This window comes from Chelmon rostratus, chromosome 8, assembly GCF_017976325.1.
Source record: "Chelmon rostratus isolate fCheRos1 chromosome 8, fCheRos1.pri, whole genome shotgun sequence".
Lineage (NCBI taxonomy): Eukaryota > Metazoa > Chordata > Actinopteri > Chaetodontiformes > Chaetodontidae > Chelmon > Chelmon rostratus.
The window spans coordinates 24,311,442-24,335,595 of NC_055665.1; the positions used below are offsets into that span (position 1 = coordinate 24,311,442).

General features: G+C 43.9%; 1 protein-coding gene across 1 annotated transcript in view; it reads right to left on the reverse strand.

Moving 5' to 3' along the window:
• LOC121610935 (neuroendocrine convertase 1-like) overlaps positions 1-24,154 on the reverse strand; it is a 158,568-nt gene that overhangs the window by 8,232 nt on the left and 126,182 nt on the right. The window contains 4 exon segments of the mRNA XM_041943263.1: positions 3,229-3,352; positions 14,438-14,623; positions 17,247-17,340; positions 17,713-17,823. Of these exon segments, the coding sequence (XP_041799197.1) occupies positions 3,229-3,352; positions 14,438-14,623; positions 17,247-17,340; positions 17,713-17,823 (515 nt within the window).

The following is a 24,154-nucleotide window of genomic DNA, read 5'->3' on the forward strand; positions in this document are numbered from 1 at the left end:
CAAAACACACAGAAATACAGCTAAAAAAGACACAACAAAGCCGACGCGACGGTATGGAAAAAAATCTCTCATCTCAGCGAGGCGAGACGAGGCACCTGTCAGCGTGGCGGCTCCTGCTACTACAGAGAAACATCAGGAAACAACAACTCAATTAAACACACCATCCCTGTTCAATTACTGCCACATAATCACAGCAATTTACCTTCACTTGCCTCACAGCCACCAAACAAACACGCACGCAGGGGCGAGCATGCATAGGGAGGTGGAGAAACTCGCACAAACACACATGGATGAAGCTGGATCACAAAAGCCGCCCGTAGCTTCATCCTGCACATCCTGATTGTAAAGCTCACCGTGCGGTTTCTGCTGGCTACCTGGCCTGAACGAGAGACGCAGGGTGTTGGATGTCGAGTAGGGAACAATATGAGTGAACTGCCGATTTACTGTAGCTCTAAGCACAATGGCATTTAGATGTCCATTATAGCATAACTGACATCATAAGTATCACAGTTCCTGTCCTGTCAGTAGAGCCGGTTGCACTGTATGGTACACATAAGTACATTTACATACGTGTCAATGCTTACAAATATATCTGAAAGTAGGTCAGTGATGTAAATTAAAGGAATGCATCAGGGTTTGGGGGAATCTGCACATGCTTGATAATTAATGAGATCACAGTTAGCAAAATCATGAGGCATTATATAACGGGCCCATGCATAATGTCAAGTGTACTACTAAAAGTAACGTCATTATACACTATACAATGATAGGCCCCCAGATTTAATGCATAGTTGCTGCTTTTGGCATGGATAGCTGTAATTCGTTTCAAATTCTGTTTAATTCAGTTTGAAGTTAGACAGTGTCAACCCCGAGGGTCCTATTTTTTTGCAACTAGCTAAAAGCTAATGCAATACAGCAGACCTGTAAGAAATCCCACCATCAGGAAGGCTGTATTGTTCAGTTTTTGTTGAGACTGTCTCAAAGAGGTGCTGATTCAACTTTATGATCACTTTGGAGGCTGCAGTTTGTGGTGCTGTTAATTTGCACTGCATTATAATCAGAGGTGTTTCTAATATTTTGTGTGCCCTCAACAGAAGGTATGATTCACTGCAGTGCTGTGGTAGCATTAGTTTTAGCTATGTGCTCCTAAGAAACAGGCAACTGTATTCCTTTTTTACCCCAATGATGTACAGAGGGAAGAGGCTCACCAGAAGACACAGTGTTTGCCCCTGCAAAAAGCTCCTTTAGTAACGCTAAAACTACTGTGACTGTGATTGTCTACCCAAACAGCTAAATGATAAGCACTCTTAAATGACATTGTGCACTTTATGGGCTATAAGATATGTGGACGCTCTTTGCCACTAACTGTTTAGTTTAATACTTTTGGTCTGGGGCTGCTTTTACGGCTCCTGTTTGGCCCCTTAGATCCAATTAAGAAAAACCTTCATGCAACACCATACAATGATGATTGTGATTTTAAACAATAGTTGTGGCAACAGCTACTGAAAGGCCCTTTTCTGTTTCAACAGGATAATGCCCTCATGCACAAAGCCTGGTCCATGAAGAGCTGGTCTTCACAGGTGGGTTTGGAATAACATGAATAACCTGGGCATACCCTTGACCCCAAACCCAGCCGACACGTTTGGGATGAATTAGAACCCCCTAACACCCTTAAGCCAATCACATCAAGGGCCAAACTCACAAATGCTCTTGAATGGGAGCAAATCACTGCAGCCAGGTCCAAAGTCTGGTAGAAAGTCTCCCCAGAAGAACTTGTTTATTTGTTTCCCTCTACTCAAGTTTTATGCTAAGCTAAGCTAACTGTCCTCTTGCAGCTACATGTTTAGTGTACTGACATGAGGGTGGTATCAATCAACGCATCTAACTTAGGTAAAAAAAAAAAAAAAAAAAAAAAGGGAATCGGTGCATTTCCCAAACCTAACAATTTCTTTAACAATTTATTCTGAACACAGCAAATCACTGTAGGTAAAGTTCAGAGGCGGAAAACTACTCCAGAATGATGTCATTGGGGAAAAGACTGAAGAATAGCAACACTGCACAAACCTGTGAATGAGTGTGTGTGTGCGTGTGTGTGTGGGTGTGTGTGGACAGCAGATTGACTAACAGCTTGAACCTGGGTTAGATCCAGGAGCATGGAGAGGGATACATGGATGGATGGAGAGAGAGGGAGAGGGGGGAGGAGGGAGAGCCATTGATTTCTCAACAGAGAGATCAGCATCTTGACAGAAAGAGACGAGAGAGCAGCAGAGCAAGACACACACACACACACACACACACAGATAGAGAGGGTTCCCACTGTGGCCCTCAGGTAAATTCCACAACTTTTCCATCTCTTTCTAGGTTTCCAGAATCAAGTTGGAGTACTTTCTTGGCCGAAAACGCTTGTTTTGAATAAAGTTGGGATAAAATTCAGGTTTTAATGCAGTTCAGAAGTGAAAAAGTTGTGAAATTTTCTATCTTGAACAGTACATTTATTAAGGTCCTTGACTTTTCCTGACTATCTTTCAAAAGTCCATGATAATCCAGGACCTTTATCACCGGTGGGAACCCCCGTTGACAAAGATCAACAGGAAAGTCTAGTTCAGTGTCTCTCTCCCAGCATGCCTCGGTGATTCTAACAACCCTAAAACCCCCGACAGGGACACGGAGGACGGAGCTGTGGCTTCGTGCCGGTGTGGCTAACAAGGTGTGTGTGTGTGTGTGTGTGTGTGTGTGTGTGTGTGTGTGTGTGTGTGTGTGTGTGTGCAGAGGTCGTGGCCGTCGGTGGAGCTGACACACATCATGGAGGAGGGGGTGTGGTATTGGGGAGGGGCAGCCAGGGGTCACGCTGTAATTACACATCACAGTCCCTGTGGTCAGTGGCCCGACTGACTTCTTCTGACTACACCGCCTCAGCCAAAGAAGAAGAGAAGGCAGGTGGGAGGCAGGTGGTGGTGGGAGTGAAGGGTTAGGAAATCTTTGCGCTGCACTAGTGGTAAAGTGATCGGGACATAACATTTTAAACATCTTTTGACATGACTTATATTTTCATTTTCCGCTTGTAAATTAACCAATGCATTGATTAATTTGGCTTTCAGTGGGTGCCGATTTTCTGAAGCGCACTGACAGCATGTGTCAAACCCCGACAATAACCCTGCCTCCATTCTCTCCTCTGTTTGCATGTGTTCAAATTTGCAAATTGTGTGAGTGGTTGACATTTTCACATACTGTGCGTGGTCCTGTGTGGGTGGTAGGTGCCGTAGAGAATGAGTGTAACAGTGAGCAAGGCTCCGGATGCCTCCTCGTCATTCGGCCTCGTACAGCTCCTCACTGTTCCTTTGTGGTCAGTCACCTGGAAACAAACACATCAGCAAGGGCATCATTTCAAGCCCTGATTCATATGAAAAACTTTAATCCTGCATCTGATATCAAATGTACAATATGTAAAAACTGGCCACCTGTTGAATTCACTTTCCAAACAAATGAGGGGAGGCATATCGCCAGAGTAATCGCTAACTGCTGCTAACTATAGCTGCCTTTAGTTAGATAACTCAGTTAGCTAGCAGTCCTATTAGCTCACTGTGCCTGGGCTGGGAGCTCAGAGCACCAGGGGAGCTATCACGGGAGCTTCAGCCGGCTGGGAGGAGGAGGTTTTCAGGATCAGGTCGGTGACGCCTGGAACGCTTTACTTACAGAACTCAAAGCTGATTGTGACTGGGATCATTTTAAACTCAAGTTGAAGCAGATCAGAGAGATCAGCCACTTCAGTCAGTCATGAATGATATGGTGCATGTCATTAAGTTTTATGGTCATTTCATTGGATCAGTGTTTTGTGCTTGTTTGCATGTTTCTTTTTGTGTGTTTTGTGTGTTTTTATAAGGGCTCATTTAGGGCCAGGTATGGCAAACAACCTTAAACCATAAATACTGTATTGAGGTATGTTAAACTGGTCAGCACTGGCTTTATAATCGTCCCTATAAAAATAAATACACCAATGAATAAAGCAATAAATTAAACAAAGTAATCACAGCTTGCCGTCATTCACAACCTGAACTGGGAACATTACAGCGATGCGAGGAGGCACCAGGCAACAACGTCTCTGTTGACCTGCAGCACCAACAACACTGCTCCTCTTTTGCTTTGGTGTGTCCACAGTTGTGCGTGGTGCGTTGGTCAGCGCTACAGACTATGTCACACTGGCCAATCCTATGAAAAATATCTGGGGGGCCTCTGTGGATGCTGCGTTGTTTGTCTTACAACTATAACACGTTAAACTGGGTAAAAACGAGGAATGCCCGATGCTCAGTTTTATTCCCGCCTCCCACGACTGATGTCACATAGTTTGACCCTGGCTTTAGGTTATTGCAAAGGTGTGAGTCTGACAGAGCTAGACCTCCACAGCTGTGTCATCCCTGGAGAAAAGTCTAGCTGCACCCATTATCATTCTGGTATAGGGGAAACTGGCAAGGGGGGACAGGAGTGTGGAACATTTGCATGTAGGGAGTCCTGGGATCGCTAAATCCCAGCAAAGGAAACGATAACAGCTGCTACCTTTTGATGTTTGTACCATTAGTGACCAGGTTAGGGTTAGGTTAACTTGCCATTTGCCGCATAGATCAGTTTGTATCAGACTTTACGCCAAATAAACTCCCTACATCTGCAAGAGCAGCTGCCCAGCCTGCCTGTGTGTGTGTGTGTATTCTATACAGTAAATGTGTGTAAGATGTGTGAGTGCTCCCAACAGACTAGAGGCCAGGCATGGCGGCCCCCAGCCGGGCGCTGCATTGATTTGTTGTTGGTAAACAAACAGCAGGATGCTACAGGTGGATCGATACGCCTCGCATGCCTGCCAGCCTCCCAGCATGCCTTTCTACTGGGTCGACATGACTCTCCGAGGAGCTGCGACCCCGCTGTCGCTTGGAAACTTCATGAGTCAAATATTTTGAGTTTGTAATTGAGCTGAAGTGAGTTTTTTTTTACATAAATTCACCCTCCTGACACAAGGGTCTATGAAATCCATAAATACTGCTTCTGGATGCCATAACTTCACAAACAGTATAATTTTATGTAGCACTAACACATCATGTTGTCATGTTTGGTGATGGTGTCAGCCATAAGTGCACTTTATCTTCATATAAACTGGGCACAAGTTGCCAATCAATGAGCAAAAATAAAGAAGAACTAAAGCAGGTGGTACTACTGGCATGACAAAGATGATGTTTGACTACAGTGGAATAAAAAGTGTGAGAGCTACAAGCAGAGACAAAACCGTGGCAAGAAGGAAGGAGAAATTAAACTGACTTTTAGACAAAAGAGAGACAAAGGGAATGAAAGGATTAGCAGAAGCAGAGGAACAGAGGGGAGAGGGGAAGGATTTCAAAGCCAGAGAGAGAAACTACAGAGAGGGAAAAAAAAGAGAGGTGGGGGGATTAGTGATGGGCGAGAGATGGCAGGATATCGAAACGGGTGAGTGTCACAGGGAGAGGAAAGTGAGACCCTGCAATAGAGGGTGAGCCTGAGAAGACAAAGGTGTTCGGAAAAAGATAGCGATAGAGAGGGAGGCGGACAGAGAGGAAAGAGATGGAACAAAGTACACGTACATGCAGCAAATAGGAGGAAGACACAGGATATTCAGGAGACAAAGAGACGAAAGAAGACTTTAAATAAGGGAAATTTGACTTGGCACCTGTTTGGAGGTGAAACGTTGAGATGAAACTTTGCCTTTGGAGACAGTGCCAGTAAAGCTCGCTTGAATCTTGAAAATGTCATTCTTACGTCCAGAGTGTCAAAAAAAAAAAAAAGAAGTCCACACTGATGCACACTAGGAGGCCTCCCTGTGCCACCATAGCTGTCTGTTGCTGGACACTCTAGTGACTAGCAGCTCTAGTGGGGCACTTTGGAGCACTGCACCACAGAAAAAGGTCGCAACTTGCTAATATGAAGTTACCTGACATCTAGGCAGCACTGAAATCATGCTCTTTTTGCTACTAACTTCAATACATGATGCATATTTAATAGTGACTGACATGGCTCATGAATGGAGAGACAAGGTTTTAGCAGGACAGTGGATTACAGAATATAATGAGTGCATGTGACTGGATGGTAGCTGGATTGTGCGACATCGTTTCTCACTTAACACACTTTTTTAAATGTGTCTGCTGAGCGCTGACTGTTTCGGTGACATCTGTTCAGCTGTGGTGACTTCTCGTAGTCAGAAAAGCACAGGTGTCACTAATAACACCTGGATGAGAAGATTAAATCCACTCTCATATTTGCTCATCAAATGCATGATGAATGATGGCTCTGTTGTAAGACAGGACAGTTAGCAACTAACTAACAACTAAACTAACTATTCAAGTATTCAGCTATTGTTATTCTTTACATCTGCGCTGGTCTTATACTGAAACAATAACCACACCCATATGAAACCATGCATAAATGTTTCATTAGAATGCAATCCTTCACCTATCAGACTCAGATAAACTATTACAGTTGCATAGGCTTGCCTATGAGACAAGACAGGGGCATAACATATTGTTGTTGAAGTCAAAGTGAATTAGTATTATCCCTTTAAGTCCCAGTACCTCAGACTGTGACTGCGCTGGGCGACTATCGGTGGTAAAATGTGAAACAGGAAGTTGCTTGAAAAGCACACAGCACTCGTTTACTTTCATGGAATATACAGAAGCTTCAAAATAAAGCCATAAAAGGGAACCTGTGAGTGTCGGCTGTGTTGGAGCAGGAGGCAGAGTCAGATGGGAGGGGAGGAGGAGTCTTGCTGCGTCTACATATGTAAAGCAGCAGGGAAGCAGCAGCGTGTCAGACTGAGGCTCTGGCCCAACCTGAGCTCCTCGCTGCTCCCGCCGACACATCAATCATCCAAAACAGGGCCATCATGGCCACACTGCATGCTGGGAGACACACGTGTGCTCAGGCACGCACACACTGCAGCAGGCTTAAACACAAACAAGTGAAAAACACATGCAGGGTTGCACGAGCACAGGCGTTTAAATTGTGCATGCATACGCACACACGCTGCACAAACATGTAGTGAATTGCAAACACATGCATATACACTCAGAGGTAAAACTTACAGATGCCTACAGTTTCACAGTGTTTGCACACACACATACACACGATGCAATTACACAACCGAACATTTTGCAACACACACGCAACATACACAAGAACAAAGTGCAAAAATGCACTGCAAAAGTGCAGCAGAGTAAATGACACATACAAACACTCGCGCACACACACACACACACACACACACACACACACAGAGTCTCACTCTCTGTGGCTCACAAAGCATGCAAACAAACAGAAATAGGTATCCTGTGCCCACAGGGTGCCCTCGCCCCCGACCATCTGTGACGGGTGCCAACACACAGTGGGTGATATTTACATGGAGACCCACCCCCCTCCACACACACACACACACACACACACACACACACACATATATACACACACACACATATACACACACACACATACACACACAAAGAAAGAAAAAAAAAAGAAAGAAATACCCACAAAGGGCCGCACAGATCGCTTGATCTCCCAAAACTCATTAAACATGCAGATATATGCAAATATATGCACCTCTAGAAATCCACCTTGGGCCAGACTGAGTGAGTGAGTGTGTGTGTGTGTTTATGGCTGAAAGTACACATGTGTGAGAATGTGCGTGTGAGTTTGTTTCCACTGTGGCAACTACCGAGGCTTCGACAGAGTGTTAGACAAACTTGATGCTGTGTGTGAGTGACTGATTGGAGTAAAGTGTGGAGATGTTTTTACGCTTGTTTACCTGAGGTTAGTGGTACTTTTCCTTCTTATAAGTAATGCATCAAATTATCTTATCACTGTCATAAGTAATAAGTAATAGATGTCATTTAGAAATGAAAACCACCATGTCTCCTTTGACCCCACTTGCATAAGAAGTGGTCACAGCTGTGGAACAGTTCCACAGTTCCAAAAGTTCCACTCCCACTTGCAATTAGCAAGTCATAAGTTAGTATGCTGTAACTACCCACACCAACAGCGACTGTACCTGCGCTACAGTACACGTGTAGAACATTAACAACCAGTTAAATAAAAATATTTTATCATGTTTACATGGCCTGAAAGAAATAAACCCCTTTTTTTCCTGATAATGTGATACATTATGCAGAGGTACATGCAATAACATGCAAAACAATGCAGAAAACAAAAACATTTTTGTACAGGTACATTTGATTACCTGTTTTTAATAATTGGCCGATACGTTCATTTGATAACTTAATGATACTGATATCTCTGCACTACAGCTGTCAGTAGATGATTGTGGTGCCATTCTTTCCATCTTTACGCCTAACAAACGATAAAAACGATGATGACAGACACTGTGAGTTTTGACAAGAAGGTTATTTTGGTGAGCGAGCGTGGAGAAGCAACTGGAGACCTTCAATATTGTCAATATTTTCTATTGGTTGCACAAACTGATTTCTTTGTGGTTTGGTTGGTTGGTTTCTACATCATCTGCAGGTTATTCCATCAGTTTGTCACTGTGTGTGTTTGGTTTGTGTCATCTGCTGAGGAGACAAGAGGGGAGGAGCAGGAGTGACTCCCGAAGAAGCACCACGGATGATGGTGGTAAATATATAAGGATGGCTGTTTGTTTGTGTGTGTGTGTGTGTGTGTGTATAGCCACAGAGCTGCAGGCTAAATAGTGCCATTATATTCCTACAGCAACACTAGTCATAGTCAGCTTGAGTGTCAAAGTCCTTTGGGAATCAGAGATGTCTCTGCTCAAAGACTCTACACACACAGAAACACACAGAAACACACACACATTCCCTGTGGGCATGGCAGCATGGAGCCAGGTGGGGTAAAAAGAAGAGTGGTGCATGTGATTTTTGTGCATTTTTCTGTGTTTGTGTATGAGATGATGCTTTTCTGAAAATATAGCGCAATAATGCAGAAATGCTGCCAGTGGTAGTCATAGTTACTGCATTACACTCACACATGAAACTATGACCCCTTTGAAATAACACATTTAGACACTTTTTTCCATGACTAAGATGAGCACTGAGCCACACACAGCGCAGCACAAGTGTCATTGCTCCCAACAACCAAGTTGTCATTTTCTCCCCCAGTGCCCACACTGTGCAAGTAGCGACTCACCCCCGTCTGTGCGCCCATGTTGGTCCTAAAGTGAGCTGTGGTCAGGTGCACAGTTGATGCATCACTATATTGAAGCAGCAGAAAGCGATTGTGCCATTGACCAACAAAAACCTGGTGTAAATTCAATGGCGTAGTATTTTCCTGCTATTTAAAGGGCACATTATTCAAGTAGAAAGATCCCTCCACGCCGGCCTCACCACAGGGAGCTATGGTGGATTCCTGCTGCTTCCATACAGTCAGCTTGTGTGTTTGCGCTTTGCGCACAAGCGGATCCTTTCCCTCAGCAGAAAACTGTTTGCTTCTTTTTATCTCTATCTTTGCTTGTAAAAAAGGAGACGAAATAGTCAAGACTGTTTGTTTTCTACGCATTAGTTCCACTTCCTGTTCTGCAAGCGCCAGTTTCTGGAGCGTCCCCAGTCCACCAGTATACCAGCAAAGGTAATGCACTGTGATGCGGTCGACCCATCTCCTGGCTGCTTCACCTCAGCCTCAGCGGTTAAAGGCATGAAGAGATGCTCGTCCCACTCTGTGATTCCTGGGATGATGCCACTGACTGTAGCTGTCTAACTTCTCTTCTTCTTTGGCTGCTAGACCAACGCTGCCTCCACTGTTGCTGAGGGGAGGTTGTGCTGGAGGAAATAATAAAAGTTTTATCTAACATTGTTTTCACAGATCTCCAAGCAGTAACTCCAGCTCCAGAGCCATCTGACAAGCACCCCCAAGTTCATCCTCGTGTTGCACGTTCATCACCGGAGGACAGCGGTGGTTCCTCTGGACAGGAGGCTGCACCTGCCAAGCGTGAGCAATTCTGATGCTAATCCAGCTAGCCTGGTTAGCTCCGTGTGCCAGCTTCCATCCAAACTATCCATCTGCAACAGCTGTGGGGTAAGCAGCAATCAGGTCATTTTGATAGTAGGTGATTCTGTCGTTAGGTATTGATCTCTCCAAGGTGCTATCACTCATGTCTCGTGGCAAGGTGGTTAACCTAACTAAGCTCATTCCAACTCTCACTGACCTGCGTCCCACTGTCAAATTTGTTCAAACACATGTGAATGAACGATGTCACGGCTAGAAATTACAGCAGATTCCACGCAGATGTCAAGTCCCTGTGCTACACAGTCGAGAGTCTACGAAAATGCTTTACGTCTGGCCCCAATCCAACCCAAAAGTTCGGAACGTTTTGCCGACTCTTCAGTTTCTACTACTGGTTAAACTTTTATTGGACAGCAGGATGTGACCTCATCTCAACTCTGATTACTTTTGGACTAATTCAAGCCTGTACAGGGCAGATGTGCAGTCTAATAGAATAGGTTGACGATTCATTTTATCCAGTTTAGAGATTAATCTGATATGCGCTGCGGCAAGACTTGATCCTGACCTGTGAGTCTCCCGCTATCGTATCCAGTTCTAACAATGTGAGTCCTGCCGCTGTGTGCTCAGACTCTCAAACACCGTTTCTGAAAAACTCGAGCCATCCTGAGTCCGACTCTTCTACAGTTGGCAACTCAACTTATGGCTCCAGAGGTTGTGAAGCAATTTCGGAGGAAACTCATTTTGTTGATTTCAGCATGCAAAGCGTCTTGCTTTGCAATGGCTCCATATGAACGATCCACAATGGACTCTGTTAAAGTTTGGGCACAACAAACTGACCCGGACATTTTTCTATTCTCTGAAACGTGGTTGTGAAACAAAGTCAAAAATGCTGATTTTTGTCTTGATAACTTTTTTGACATGATCGGCCTACTAATGGAGGTGGTGTTGACATTTTAGTGAAAACTTGTTTATCTGCCTCTGTCATTACTTCTCTGTCCAAGCCGAAATGTTTTGACTTCTTGGCTGTTAAGTGTTTGTCTGGGGAAAAATAACATTGGAAAAGTTATTGGGTTCTCTGCACCTTCATTAGCTGGTTAACTGATGCTTCTAATAATCGAAAAAGCTAATTTCCTCGTCCATATCCAAAAAAAATATAGAAAAGGCTGCACTCCTAGATATTATCTTAACCAACAGACGAAAGAACTATAAATCTAGTGGTGTTTTTCCTCTTGACTTACATCTGTGACATGAAACTACAAAGATCTAAATAATGTATCAGTGTCAAGTTTTTAATTAAAATTAATTATTAATTTTAAAATTAAACAGAATTTTCAAAAGTAAGAGTCAAAAACAGGAACAATCCTTGGTACTGTTCAGAAATTGTGAATATGTCACGTGCCAGGGATGCCACCTGGCGTAAAGCGTGTTGATCAGTTGCTGATCATCATCAACAGTATAATAGATGTTTACTGTTGTTCAAAATGCTGAATCATCATTTTGTGTCTCTCAGTCAAATGAGCTGACTAATTATCAACCAATGTCTAAAATTTAATGTCTAGCTATATCGTGAGAGAGACTGCTAACCAATCAGTTGAGAACATTTTTATCTCAACAATCCATTTTTTAAATCCTGTCAATCAGGCTCTAGATGGTTAAGTGACTGGTAAAGACCACAGGTCAGATATGAACAGTTTGCAGTAGACAGCAGTATGTTTCCAACAGGATGCTACCTCTCAGCACTGCTGTCTTAGAGCAGTGATGCTTTAAAGAGGGAAGATGAGAAGGAGACAGCGTGAGTCTGTGCGTGTGTGTGTGTGTGAGAGAGAGAGAGAGACAGAGAGAGAGACGAGGGAAAAAGTCGAGTGCAAGAGACGCAACAGACATAAAGAGAGGATGAAGACATATCAAGGGCACACAGGGTCGAAGATAAACACATACTGTTTATCTGCTTATGAGCTCTCTTGAATGGTTTTCATAGATATTGATGATTATATATTCACATATCATGTAGCTAATCATGTCAGTGCAGTTTAAATTAATACTGTACACTGCTGTTTGTTGCCATATTCCATATTGTGTAATACTGCCTGCAATATTGTCTCTGATAAGCAGTAAAAGCACCGAGCTGAGCTGAGGCATCACAGATGGCGGCAGAGCGAGCACAGGGGAAAGAGAGAGAGAGAGAGTGTATTTCCAGCCCTGCGGTCTCGTCTCCTTCACAGCGCTGGAAGGTCAGCCGAGCCTCGAGCCATAAGACTCGCTCCCTTTTCACTTCAGTCCCGCTTTTATTCCAGCAGCACCACAGCGCTCTTTGACAATTGTCATCATGACGAATCAATATAGACTCTCCACAGACACCCCTCCTGTGCTGCCCTTGAGTTTTTAAACACTGATCCAGTAGATAGTCCAGTTAAAGTCTCTTCCCAGGGCCTCCATTTTAGAGTTTACCCTTCTCTCTCTACCATCCCTCCTTCTGTCTTTTCTATTAGTCCTGCATGTCCTCTGTCTCTCTCTCTTGTCTCCTCCTCTGTTTTGCTCTACGCATTATTTCCAGATTTAACTGACATGGCTGCTAGTCATATATCGGGCATTTTTATTTTTACAGTAGCACAGAAAATGTCAAAAACAACATGTGAAGAGATTTTGTCCGGGGAACCATGATATGTCAAATTACTGTATTTGTACTGGTGGATAAAATAGTCCTTCCAGTACATTTATTGACTGGAACTTCGGGTGAATCAAGATATTTCATCATCACTATCTTTTCTAACAGTTCAGAAATAGAGAGGTTTGAATGTATATGATTGAAAAGCCAGTTAGTGTGTATTTGACATTCTTGCAAGTTTCCGTTTTAGGTGTGTGTGTGTGTGTGTGTGTGTGTGTCCTTCTTCTCTCGCTCTCTGTTCCTCCTTGTGTTGACTTCAAGCGTTACAACACTTGTCTGCATGCACGTTTCTCTCCAATCTGTGGTAAAGTTGACGACAAGCATAAAACCAATCAGAGCGCGTATGTGCTGATTAGCGGTGCGCGAAGGCATGCGGCACGTAAGATGCGAGCGTTAATTCGTGTTGCGAGCATCACGGTGACTCGTCTCGGCCCTCCGGTAATGAGCAGCGGCGTCGTTATGTGGCTCTGCTTCACGGTGTTTCCTCCCCGTCTCTGCGACACACTGGGCCTTGGTAATTGGTCACAGAGGGGACAGTAAATCTGCACGAGGACGTGGGAGAGACACAGAGACGGCGAGATAGAGGGAGAGAGAGTGTGTGTGTGTGTGTGTGTGTGTGTTTGTAGGAAGAGGTAGGTGATAGAGGACAGGGGGTGGGTGTCTTTCATCTTCACAGCTTTTTCTCTATAAACCTCCAACTGTTTACAAGGACTGATGCCTATTTGCACACACACACACACACACACACACATATACACAGTGAGTCCCCCCACCTCTACTGCTTCCACCCACACGTATATACAGTAAATGACCTCAGCGCTACTGTCTGTGAGTATGGATTCTAATCAGACGTTGGCAGTATTGTGTCTGTCAAACCTGGCCAAGGTTACTTAACCTTCCAGTCTTAATTTCCCTTCCATTTTAGCTCCTTCCTCCATATCAAACATCAGCACATCTATGAGAGGAAAAAAAAAAAAAAAAAAAAGGAAAAGAGCACAGGGAGGAAAATGAAGATTGCCATGCTTGGCTGAAACTCGGAGATGAAAGTAGAGGATGATTCACATTGCTATGGCAAAATGAACTGAACCAAGCTGAGCTGAGCTGTGCTGTGCTATTTTTAAACTTCTATACGCCGCAGCTACTGGAAGAGGACAATGTGAAGCGGAGCAAATCATTTCTATATCATGGGAGAAGGTATGTGGAATAGGGTTTCCTGGAGAGCATGTGGAAATCTGTGTATGAGCTTTGCCAAGAAGATGATTATTTTTTGGTGTACTTTGTTGGCTAGTGGAGTTTGTCATCACTTGAGAGATGTAGGGGTCTGATCGAGACAAAATACACATTCCTCACTGGAGTCAAAGCCACCTCAAGGGATTGAGAGATGCTAGTAGAGTTGACAATCTTGGAGGCCATCTTGAATGAAAACAATACACCTGATTGAAGTGGTTTTTGTGCAATTTCTACATTTTCTTGAGCTCAGAATAACCAAAAAGTGTCAAAGTGTGAAAAACTAAAGGCAGACCACAGTCTACAGCTAGCAGCTCTAATGCTATCTAGGTGTAACGATGATTTGAGCTAAATGCTAACATGCTAGCAATGGCAATGCAAGATGGTTAATGTTAACACTTATCATATTCACAATCTCAGATTAGCATGCTAACTTTCACTAATTAGCACAGAACACAAAGTGCAGCTAAAATGTAGCCATGCACTGCTAGCGTAGCTAAAAATTAAATACTACAAAGAAAAAGCTGCGCAACTGATGGCAGTGGTTAAAGAACAGTCTCTCACCTGGAGGGTCCAGGGGCCTCGAGGCTGCTCGCCCCAGCAGTGCACTGTCATCAGGGTCCAGTTTCGCAGGCCTGCAGTGGAGGCGTCATTGGGCCGTCTGTCCAGCAGCAGGGATACGGTGCCGGCTGGAGATCCCAGGCTTATGGAGAGGTCACCGCGGCACACAGCGCTGATGCTCACTCTCACCTGGTGAGAGACAGGGGGCGGGAAATACAAGAGAAGTGAGGTGTGAACAATGATTGACGGAGGGACAGAGGAAGAGGGGGAACATGAGAGAGGAAGTGGGTGGAAAGAGACAGAGCAACATGTAAACATGTTATCTTCGAGACCTTCTCATCAGCATCACTGTATGACACTGTGCATGTTTTTGAGACACAACTAACTTAAATAAGGTCCTTATTTTTAAACATACTGATTGATAACTGAACATAGCTTAAAAACATACTTGGACTTTTTGGGAAATACACTTATTTGCTTTCTTGCTGAGATTTAGATGAGAAAACCCATACAACTTAAAGCCACCAGCCAGTTAGCTTATGTTAGCATAAAGACAGCTAGGAAACAGCCAGCCTGGCTCTATTAATTAGCCTCACAAATGAACTAGTTTTATCTGGTTTGTTTAATCAGCATAAAAAACAATTAGCGTCTGTTTTTTGTGGGTGCAGTGACAGTGACACTGTTGTCTATCAACCTCGAGATGATGACAAAACTCCAAGAAGTTACTGTGCCTGTCCAAGTTATAGTCCTGTACATACAATCCCATGAAACCATGAATAAAAAAGATGTGACACACTAATTAGTAGGCAGATTTTTTGCCTTTGGAGAAAGCCAGGCTAATTATTTCCCAGTTTCCAATCTTTGAGCTAAGCTAAACAAACTGGCTGCTCCCTGTAGCTTCATGCTTAGACATGAGAGTGGAATCTACCTTTTTAGCTCACTCTCTGCAAGAAAGCCAATGTTCCTACAATGTTGGACAGGTCCTTTAAGTGTGAACGCCTCTTCTGACCATACATAATACATAACACATGTGACATATGGAGGACTAGGCCAATCTGAGTAATTTTGGAAATACTGCAAGGCAGTGCTAAGATACATTGTTTCCCCAAGTTCAAATCCAAATCCAATCAGTGTCATCTGAGATACTGCGCGTGCCAGACAGATGGACAAAGCAATGATCTGTCCATAGCCACCCAAAGATGACGACAAAGAAAAGTAGGGAGCAGACAGAGGCAACAAAAATGGTTGAGGGGAATATTAGCTAAATGATAAGCACATGTACCCCCCGAACCCCCATCCCCCAGATTCCCACCCAGTAAACACTCTCCCTGTCCCTGTTCATCACAAGCAGCACATCTGGTGTGACAATGGCACATCGCAAAGAGAGCCGCCAAGCTGCAAAAAGACTGACAGCCCGCTCCTGTTTACAGCGCGTTACCACGGCAACACGTCCATCAATCACACCTCGCAGCGATGGCCTGACCCACGCTTTCTGCCAGGGAGCAGAGCCGCAAAGATGAAGCCTTTTCAATTTACATGCTGACACACTCCCGCTCGCTATTTCACAAGAACACACACACTCACAAACACGGATAAGTCGCACAAGCTGAAATGTGCACATACACAGACACATACTCTATATATGCCTGCTGACAGAGTCAAACATAAACACATTTTCACGTATGTGCCTGTACTCAAGAAAACCCAGTTTTGCCATTTTCTGCAAATGACACATCCAACACATTACACATCACAGTATGATACTTTTAATCTACTCTGTTCTCAGACAACACATGACACAGAAACCCTGAAAACAATTTGTCTGAAATGTTCCAGCTTCCCCAGTTGCGGGTAAAAGGTAAGTTTTAAATACGCTTCCTCTCTAGTTGTATAATGTCAAGGGCCACAGGAAACATAGCGGTGAAAATGTTCTTTTTTAGTTTTTCTATGTTTTAAAGGGATAGTTCAACATTTTGAGGAAATATTCCTGTTGGCTTTCATGCCAGTTAGCTTAGCATCCAGATTGGAAACTGCATGCAATCACAATTGAGACAAGTTGAGGTTTTAGGGTACAGTTAAGTTTTGTGCAGTGCTATTTCTTAGCCAAGAGCAGTGACTTCCTAAAGACTTTGCTGGTTGCCTGGCAACCACATCATATTGTTTTTTTCACTTTGGCTTTTTTGTGCGGATTAAACAAATGTGTTCTAACATGTTAATTAGTGAGCTTTAGAGATGCTGGCCGGTTGGATTTTTGTACCTTTGGGGAGCCAGGCTAGTGTTTTCCCCGGTTCCAGTCTTTATGCTAAGCTAAGTTAGCCACCTGCTAGCTGTAGCTTGATAGTAAATTATGGTACTGATCTTCACATCTAACTCTCGCTAACAACGTAAGACCTACAGTGCTGTCCTTTCATCCCTTCCAAGGTGATTTAACAACTTTTCACAGTTGGCCTCATGTGACAACCTTAACGACCGCCATTCACACTGACAGACACACCCAAGTGGTTTCAGTTACCTTCATAAGGACCCAACAGAGCTTAAATACCTGGTACTCCCACCAATCAGTTAGAACTGTAGAAGCTCCTTAGATGAGAGGCCGAACGTTTTCAGGTTTCTACAACCAAGTCTAGTTGTCTCTGATTCAACCCTTGTTGAAAAACCAAGACCTACATGATTGAGAATCTACACAGACAATGCAAATAAGTGGATTTCCCAAAAGAATCAACCTAATTCTTTTCAAGTTATTCCTAAAAAAAGACAGATTTTGCATACTGCATGCCCATGCCATCTGAGTGTTTTAAAACTGCCGCCTGACCTGAACGTGCTCCAGAGTGTTGATCTCGTTCGTCCTCCCATGGCAGGCCTCTGATTGGATGCTCACACTGACCACGCCTCCAGGAGAAAGAATTCTAACCAATGAAACATCATTACAGTTGCGATGACTGACATATCAATGATGACATATCAATCATCGCCAGCTTAATAGACACTCATACACACACATCCTAAAAACACTGTATATAGACACACACAACGCAGTGACAGTACAGATGAAGACAAGATGAGACATTATTGATTCCTGAGGGGAAGCTGTTTTGTTGAAGTAGGTGAAGTAATGTGATACAACAAGGAAAACCTTGAAAACAGAATTTCAGGCAGAATTTTAATTTATAAGCCACAAAAAATCAGTGAAAGCAATAAAAGCAGAACTCCAGCAGCTATAAGGTTGCCTGAATGTACAGTATGTAGTTGACAAAGCTGAAAGAGAAACGCTTTTTTACCTGGGAGAGCGGAGCGTGACATCTTGTATGCACTTCCTCTGCGGAGCAACACCTCTGAAGTGTGCAGCCTGCTGCACCATCAGCCCTGCATCCAGCAATCCAAAGCCATACCTGAAATAAGCAGGGAACATGCACTCTATTATATACGGTATGTGTTTGTGTAGAAGGACAAGCATCCTTATGGGCTTACATCCTCACACACATGTGAACTGGAGGCTTTTACGTGGGCAGCCGAATTGTCTGCAGGAGCGGAGTAAGTGCTAATGGCTCCGACATGAGAAGGCAACAAGTCATTGACGAAGATGATGTTGTTCTCTGACACAATCGCTTCCTGCTCTGTCCGGGCTGAGGCTGAGGGCTGCTGTTTGTACCGCCTGTAATTGCCTAGAGGATTGATTCTGAACAATGTGCCATCTCACAGACTGTAATCAAGCCTCATTATTCATTCTTTTCCACGCCAATCTGGGTGCTGGAGACACAATGGCCGACCCTTAAGCGGCATCGCTGCCTGGTGACTGTATGACCACTGCCTGCCTGACTCTCTCTCCTCCACTTGGCTGCTCCTGACTCGCCGTCTCTTTTGAATCATCCGCTCTCATCTTTCCTCTCTGCCCTCTTTTTCTCAGCCTTCTTTTGCTCTCTAAATTCTGCTTCACTCTCCTCCATCAAACCAGATTTTTGCATCAGAACCCTCCCCTGCCACTTTAGTGATGTTGAAATCGCAGTCCTCATAGTCTCTCCTTAATTCTCCCTCAAATCTTTCATTTTCACGCTCTTTCTCTCTTTCAGTTGCGGCTTGTTAAAATCACAGTCCTTAGACTGAGTAAAAGGGCTGTAACAACCTTCTTTCTCCCCAACCCCTCCTCTTTGAAATCCAGAGGGGGTGACAAAGAGCTAATTTCTGCCATTATTACCATACAGACCTTATGCCGTTAATCTGCAATAAGTGAAATTCATTATCCTGATGACGGGGTCTCTCGGAGCAGCAGAGAGAGACAGAGACAGGAGAAAGGAGAGAGCTGATCAATAACTCAATCTGCCGCCCTGCATGGGGCTCCATCTCCTCTGTCTCAGACTGTCAGTGCGTCTGAGGAGGAGAGGCAGGAGCTGCAGCCCGCACCGTCCTCGGCCTAACAGCACGCCGTGCGATCAATGGACACAATCTAATCAGCCACTATCACCACCAATGACTTTTAGCATGTAGGGCCCAGCATAATAGCATTAGGCAGGCGGGTGTGTGGGGTTGAGGTGCGCTGCTGAAGTTCAAGGTCATTCGGGAGGTTTTGTGAAAGCTGTGAGAAGTTGGAGCAAAACACAGCTGAAAGAGTTGAATGCAAGACTGGCTTCCAAGGCATGGATCCTAAAAAAGGATAAAGAATCCAGACATTGTCTGGCTCCTCGGGTGCCAAATGTGCTCACACAACAGGTACAAGTGGTTTTATTTAGTCATCAATGTGTGTTAAAGGTCACTAAAAATGCCCTGAGGAGAAGGAACTTTGATCCTCAATGCTCCTGGATACATATTTCAAAGATGCTTCCAAACTCATTTTAGTATCGTTAACTAAACTAACTTAACTAAAATATAATCACTAAACTCATTTAGGCTTTTCAAAAAGACATTTGGGGCATTAAATATACCTGTTGACACTGAAGAGAGACGGAAAATGTATTGTAGGGAGAGAGGAGGGTAAAATGTATCGGGCTCCTCGCCGGAGTGATGCGTGTCTTAAACCACGAGGACAGACTTTCTTACTGAAAACTGCTTTGTGTTGACACACTGCGAGAGGCCTGTTGTTTGAGGTAGCAGTGAGACACTGAACTAGGATCCAGGTCGACAGCTTTGAGAAACAGGTCCATGGCTTAATAATGTAATAAAGCGGCAAGCATTTGATCTTTCATCATGCAAGATAAACAGTAACAGTATTTGCTGCACATATAAATATGACTATATACTTCCATTTAAAAAAGCTCAGTAATCGCTGTAGTTTTAGCTGACATCACTCAAACAGGACTAAGTTGTGTATTTGTTGGGAACTATTTTCAGCAGCAAATTAATCCACATTTTGCATCAACAGCACCATGACAGTGTCTCAGTAGCGTCTCTGTCCCGGTTTTGATCTTTAGATGGAATTTCTGGAAAATGTAAAAACAAATTGAATTACAAGTCCCAGATCAGGCCAGCTTTACGAACAACACCAGGAAAAGGCTGAGCTGTACAATGAGCAGGATGCATAATTAAATGGTGAACATAATCATGATATTCAATATATTTGCTTGTGCTAGTTTGATCATTCACTTACAAATGAATTAATTAATTAGGAAATATCCCTACATCATCTTACTTATCTTATCTACATCACCTATGTATCTTAAAGCACTAAGGGATCCTTTCATTTCCAGTAAATTATTCACCATTATTGTTAAGAAAGATCGAAAATTCAGTTTGTTCATGTATAGTTCTTGAGTTATTGTCTTTTCATGAACATATAAGAACCCAAACAGACAATTAGTCAGTACGTGTGGTTGCAGCACAGCAGCGTCACTCATTTTCTTGATTTGGCTCCCTAAAATGGATAAGTACAACAAAAACACCAGCAGTAACAATAGATCAGTGAAGATATTTCACAGTGTGGGGAAAGCTGATACCATGGCTTCTCATAAAACAGAAACTGTTGGTGACCGGGTCTTGCCACCCTGCTCCCTTTTAGTGATTAAATATACCCTCCCCACCTCATACCCCTTAGCGAGAACTGTGCACCTATTAAATCCTACAGCTCCCGCAGATCGATCGGTCCTGCCCCAGCACCACGGCCGTAAACCCACGCAGACATATATCTGATAGAGAAAGCTGCAGGAAACAGGTTTACCCACGATAGAACATGATGAAAATGACAGATTTTATGTCCCCTGCCGTGTCAATGAAACACTACCGCTGAGCTGAGCCGCTTTTCGAGGAGACGCTCCGGCCTTTTCAGCCGTCTCATCATCAATAGCAAGAAACGCAAAGACTAACACGGCGCTGCACTCAGGTGGAGCTCTGTGATTCCTCCAAACACAAACGTGTGCAGAGCAGGATTTATTGCTGCCGTGGCTTGTTACACTGCTGAGTAGTTTCATCACAGGATCTGATTGTGCTGGAAATATTTGGAAATACTGCAAAGATGTTCAAGATTAAAACGTCTTTAAGACGAATGCCACATAATGTGATACATATCGAGCAATTAGTCAGAAAACACAGTCATCAAATTTTCAACTTGTTCCTTCTCCACCTCCTGCGTGGTCGGAGGGAGGTTGAGCCAAGCCGGCTACAGAGTGACAGCCGATCTTCTGTCCACGCAGCACGACGCATGTTAAACCCCCGACCCCCCGCCTCCACACATATCGAATTTTCGGCCCTCGCATTTTCTCCATCCTCTTTCGCTCCTCGACGGCGAACGCCCTTGCAAACTCTTACTCCCTCCTTCTCTTCATCCATTAGGATGAAGGCCACTCCTACCCCCCACCTCTCCATGGGGCCTCTTTGTAACTGTCGAGGAACCCTTTTCACTTTTTGTTCTGCGGGCCTTCCCAGGTCCTTTCTCTGTTGATATTCACACCATCTGCCAGCAGCAGAGGAAGGTGCACACAAACCCAAGCGGCACTGAGGCATCAAGATCTCCAGGGTCCAGGTCCTCGGTTCATCTTCACACGTGACATTAAAACCACAGCTTTAACAACTGGTACGCTGCAACCAAAACAGATTTTTTGCAGCTACGCAGGGACCTAGCTACTGTGGCCTCACCCCTTGTTTGCAATGGTACATCCTGCTAAGTCCCCCCCAATAGAAGTGGCTGTAAAGAATCACTCAAGCCGCACTAAGCAGCTGCCTGTGAGTTAGGTCATTTTCCCAGGAGCCACAGAGTGGGCATTGGCAGGACCTCAAAAAGAGGGGACACCATCTGTTCAGTGCCTGAAAAGGTTGGTGACACCTTCTGTGGTACCAACAACTTCTAATTAAGTAGCCAGGAATGCAGCAGCAGCTCCGGCGCATGATTGGTGGGCTCGCCTTAGTTATCCTGACGACAACACGGCAGACCCCCGGTCAGTTTCACGCACCTCTTCATCACATCTGGCCGTGGGCTAATGAGAAACGAGCGAAGAGTGAATGCAGCACTTGATGAGGGTGACACGTGAGTGGAGCAGCCAACAAAAACGATATTTACTTTTGTTTTCTATGATTTCTTTCTCCCCTTTTTGTAGCACTTAATTGAATGTTTATCAGGAGCATAGAAAACTGCATTAGCCCTATGGTCAATCCCAGCGTGGCTTGTTTCTGTTACATCATGATGCCCTAATTTCATTAACATTAGGATTTAAATGAAATAACAAATAGACTTAACATTCTTCTGATTTCCATCGCTCTTACAGCCAAATCTGCTGCGCTGAAATGTCACTAATTAGGCTTATTAAGTAATTAAGAAGAGGTCTTAATTATATCTGCGCCAGTGGGACCTGCACGGCTGTAACCATGAAATGCTGTGCCGCGCTGCTCAGCTTTGTTGGTTTGGATGTTACACAATTTCATCCATTTAACTGTTCTGAATGTGTGTTTTTATGGAGAAAAAAAAAAGATTTTTTAGGCCGTATTAGGCAAATATCTGTCCGACTTGAAATTACAGAGAGAGACACACTCGGCAGCCTTCAGCAGCACAGCCTCCAAATGTCAAGTGAATTACCTTGCAAGGAGTTAAAAGTTTAATGAAATATATTGCGGGGAGGAAAATGAGGGGTTTGGCACAGGCATGGACTTAGTCTCAGGAGAATGGGCACCAAACGGCCCTCTCAGTCTCTACAGCCATCAGTCAAAGTAGCAGCCACCCGTCCCCTTCTCTTACACAAGGAGACTTCTCTGGAAGCCGCGATGATCTATACCACATGACCTCACTCTGAGTGTCCAACATATTTTGATTTGTAGCCCGAGTGTTATTCAAACACAAATTCAAAAGAGGATGAAATTCAGCAGAGAGCTTTTGTTGGACGCACACCAAGGTACAGTCCTTTTAGATGTCTCTGCCCTTGTGGGGAAAGAGTGAGAGGCAGAGAGAGGGAAAGAGGACTGAGCACGCCCAGCGCTACAAACTTGGCATAGGACTCCCTCCCAGGTCTTGAGTGCTCCTCTTTCACTCCGGACAAAGCAAACACCGGAGCAGGAGCCTTTGTTTGCCTCTTCGAAGGGACCAGTTTTTGATGCCATATCACGAAATGTGATAAAGCAAACAGAAAGTTATGGATCAAAAGCCAAAGTCTGTGTTCGTGTGTTTAGCGAGAGCTATGACGTCTGCTACATGATTTCTTTGCGGGAGCCACGTAGCGATCAGAAGCTCTGCATTCCACGCGCAATATTAAAATATGAGATGACGATGCCTTTAGGCTGCAGGTCAGTTTAAGGTTATATGCTGCTGTTGATGCACAGAGAGCTCAGTGGCTATGGCAAAGACCTCAGTGAGTCTATCAAATCATATCATCATGGAAGGTAAACTAGCACGAAGAGAATAAATAGCATCAATATACACAAATCCATGTTAAAACAATGTTTGAGTAAAAACGTGTGATTCCTTTTAGATGTTTATTTCTTGTTTATCAATTAACCCTTGTGTTTTGTTGGCATGGGTCCCACAGTCCCCAATGTGTAAAAATAGTCGGAAAATTCTTTTAAAAAATCCACATTTCCTCCTAAGTATTTTTTTCTTTAAAAGCCAGTACGTGGGAAAGTATTGGAGAGAGCGATAACCCTTCCTGTTGCCACAAACTGGCCTTCATGAAAGTCACAAAATACTTTTCATATATTGTCTTTCTCACACACAAAGAAGTTTATATTCGTGTTGATCCAGTGTGATGCTATGTTTAGGGGTAAAAAGGTACAGTCACCACTAAACATAGAGCACAGTGTATAAAGTATAAAGCCATTGCATTTGACCATGTTTTACAGCTGGGGTCTCAAACAGAAGTAACACATCATTTTCTGTAATAGTTCAAAATCACATTCAAAGGAAGTATTCTCATAAAATCACGAGAATAGTGTTTGTTATGTTAAGTATGTTTCTCAAGCTGTTACATCGGGCCCTAGGTCTCCAACCAACCCAACCCCGGTCGTTGCTCTGAATTGCAGGAATTTGCTCAAAGAGGACATTTGATTTTTTTCTAAAAAAGCATTGCTGCAAAAACCGAGACAGGTTGAGCCTTCCGCTCTGCAAACTGCAGAGCAGACTTAAGTTACCAGCAGCTTGCTGTCAGCTAATCGTGGCGTCGACATAATTTAATTCTGAATTAGAAAAACAGGAGCTGAGGAGGACGAGTGTGCAAACTTTATTTTGAAATTTGTTCTGTTTTTCTACCCCTCTAGTAAAATATCAAAATTGCTACTTGTACATGAATTATGCATTAGTGGAGGTTTAATAGAGCA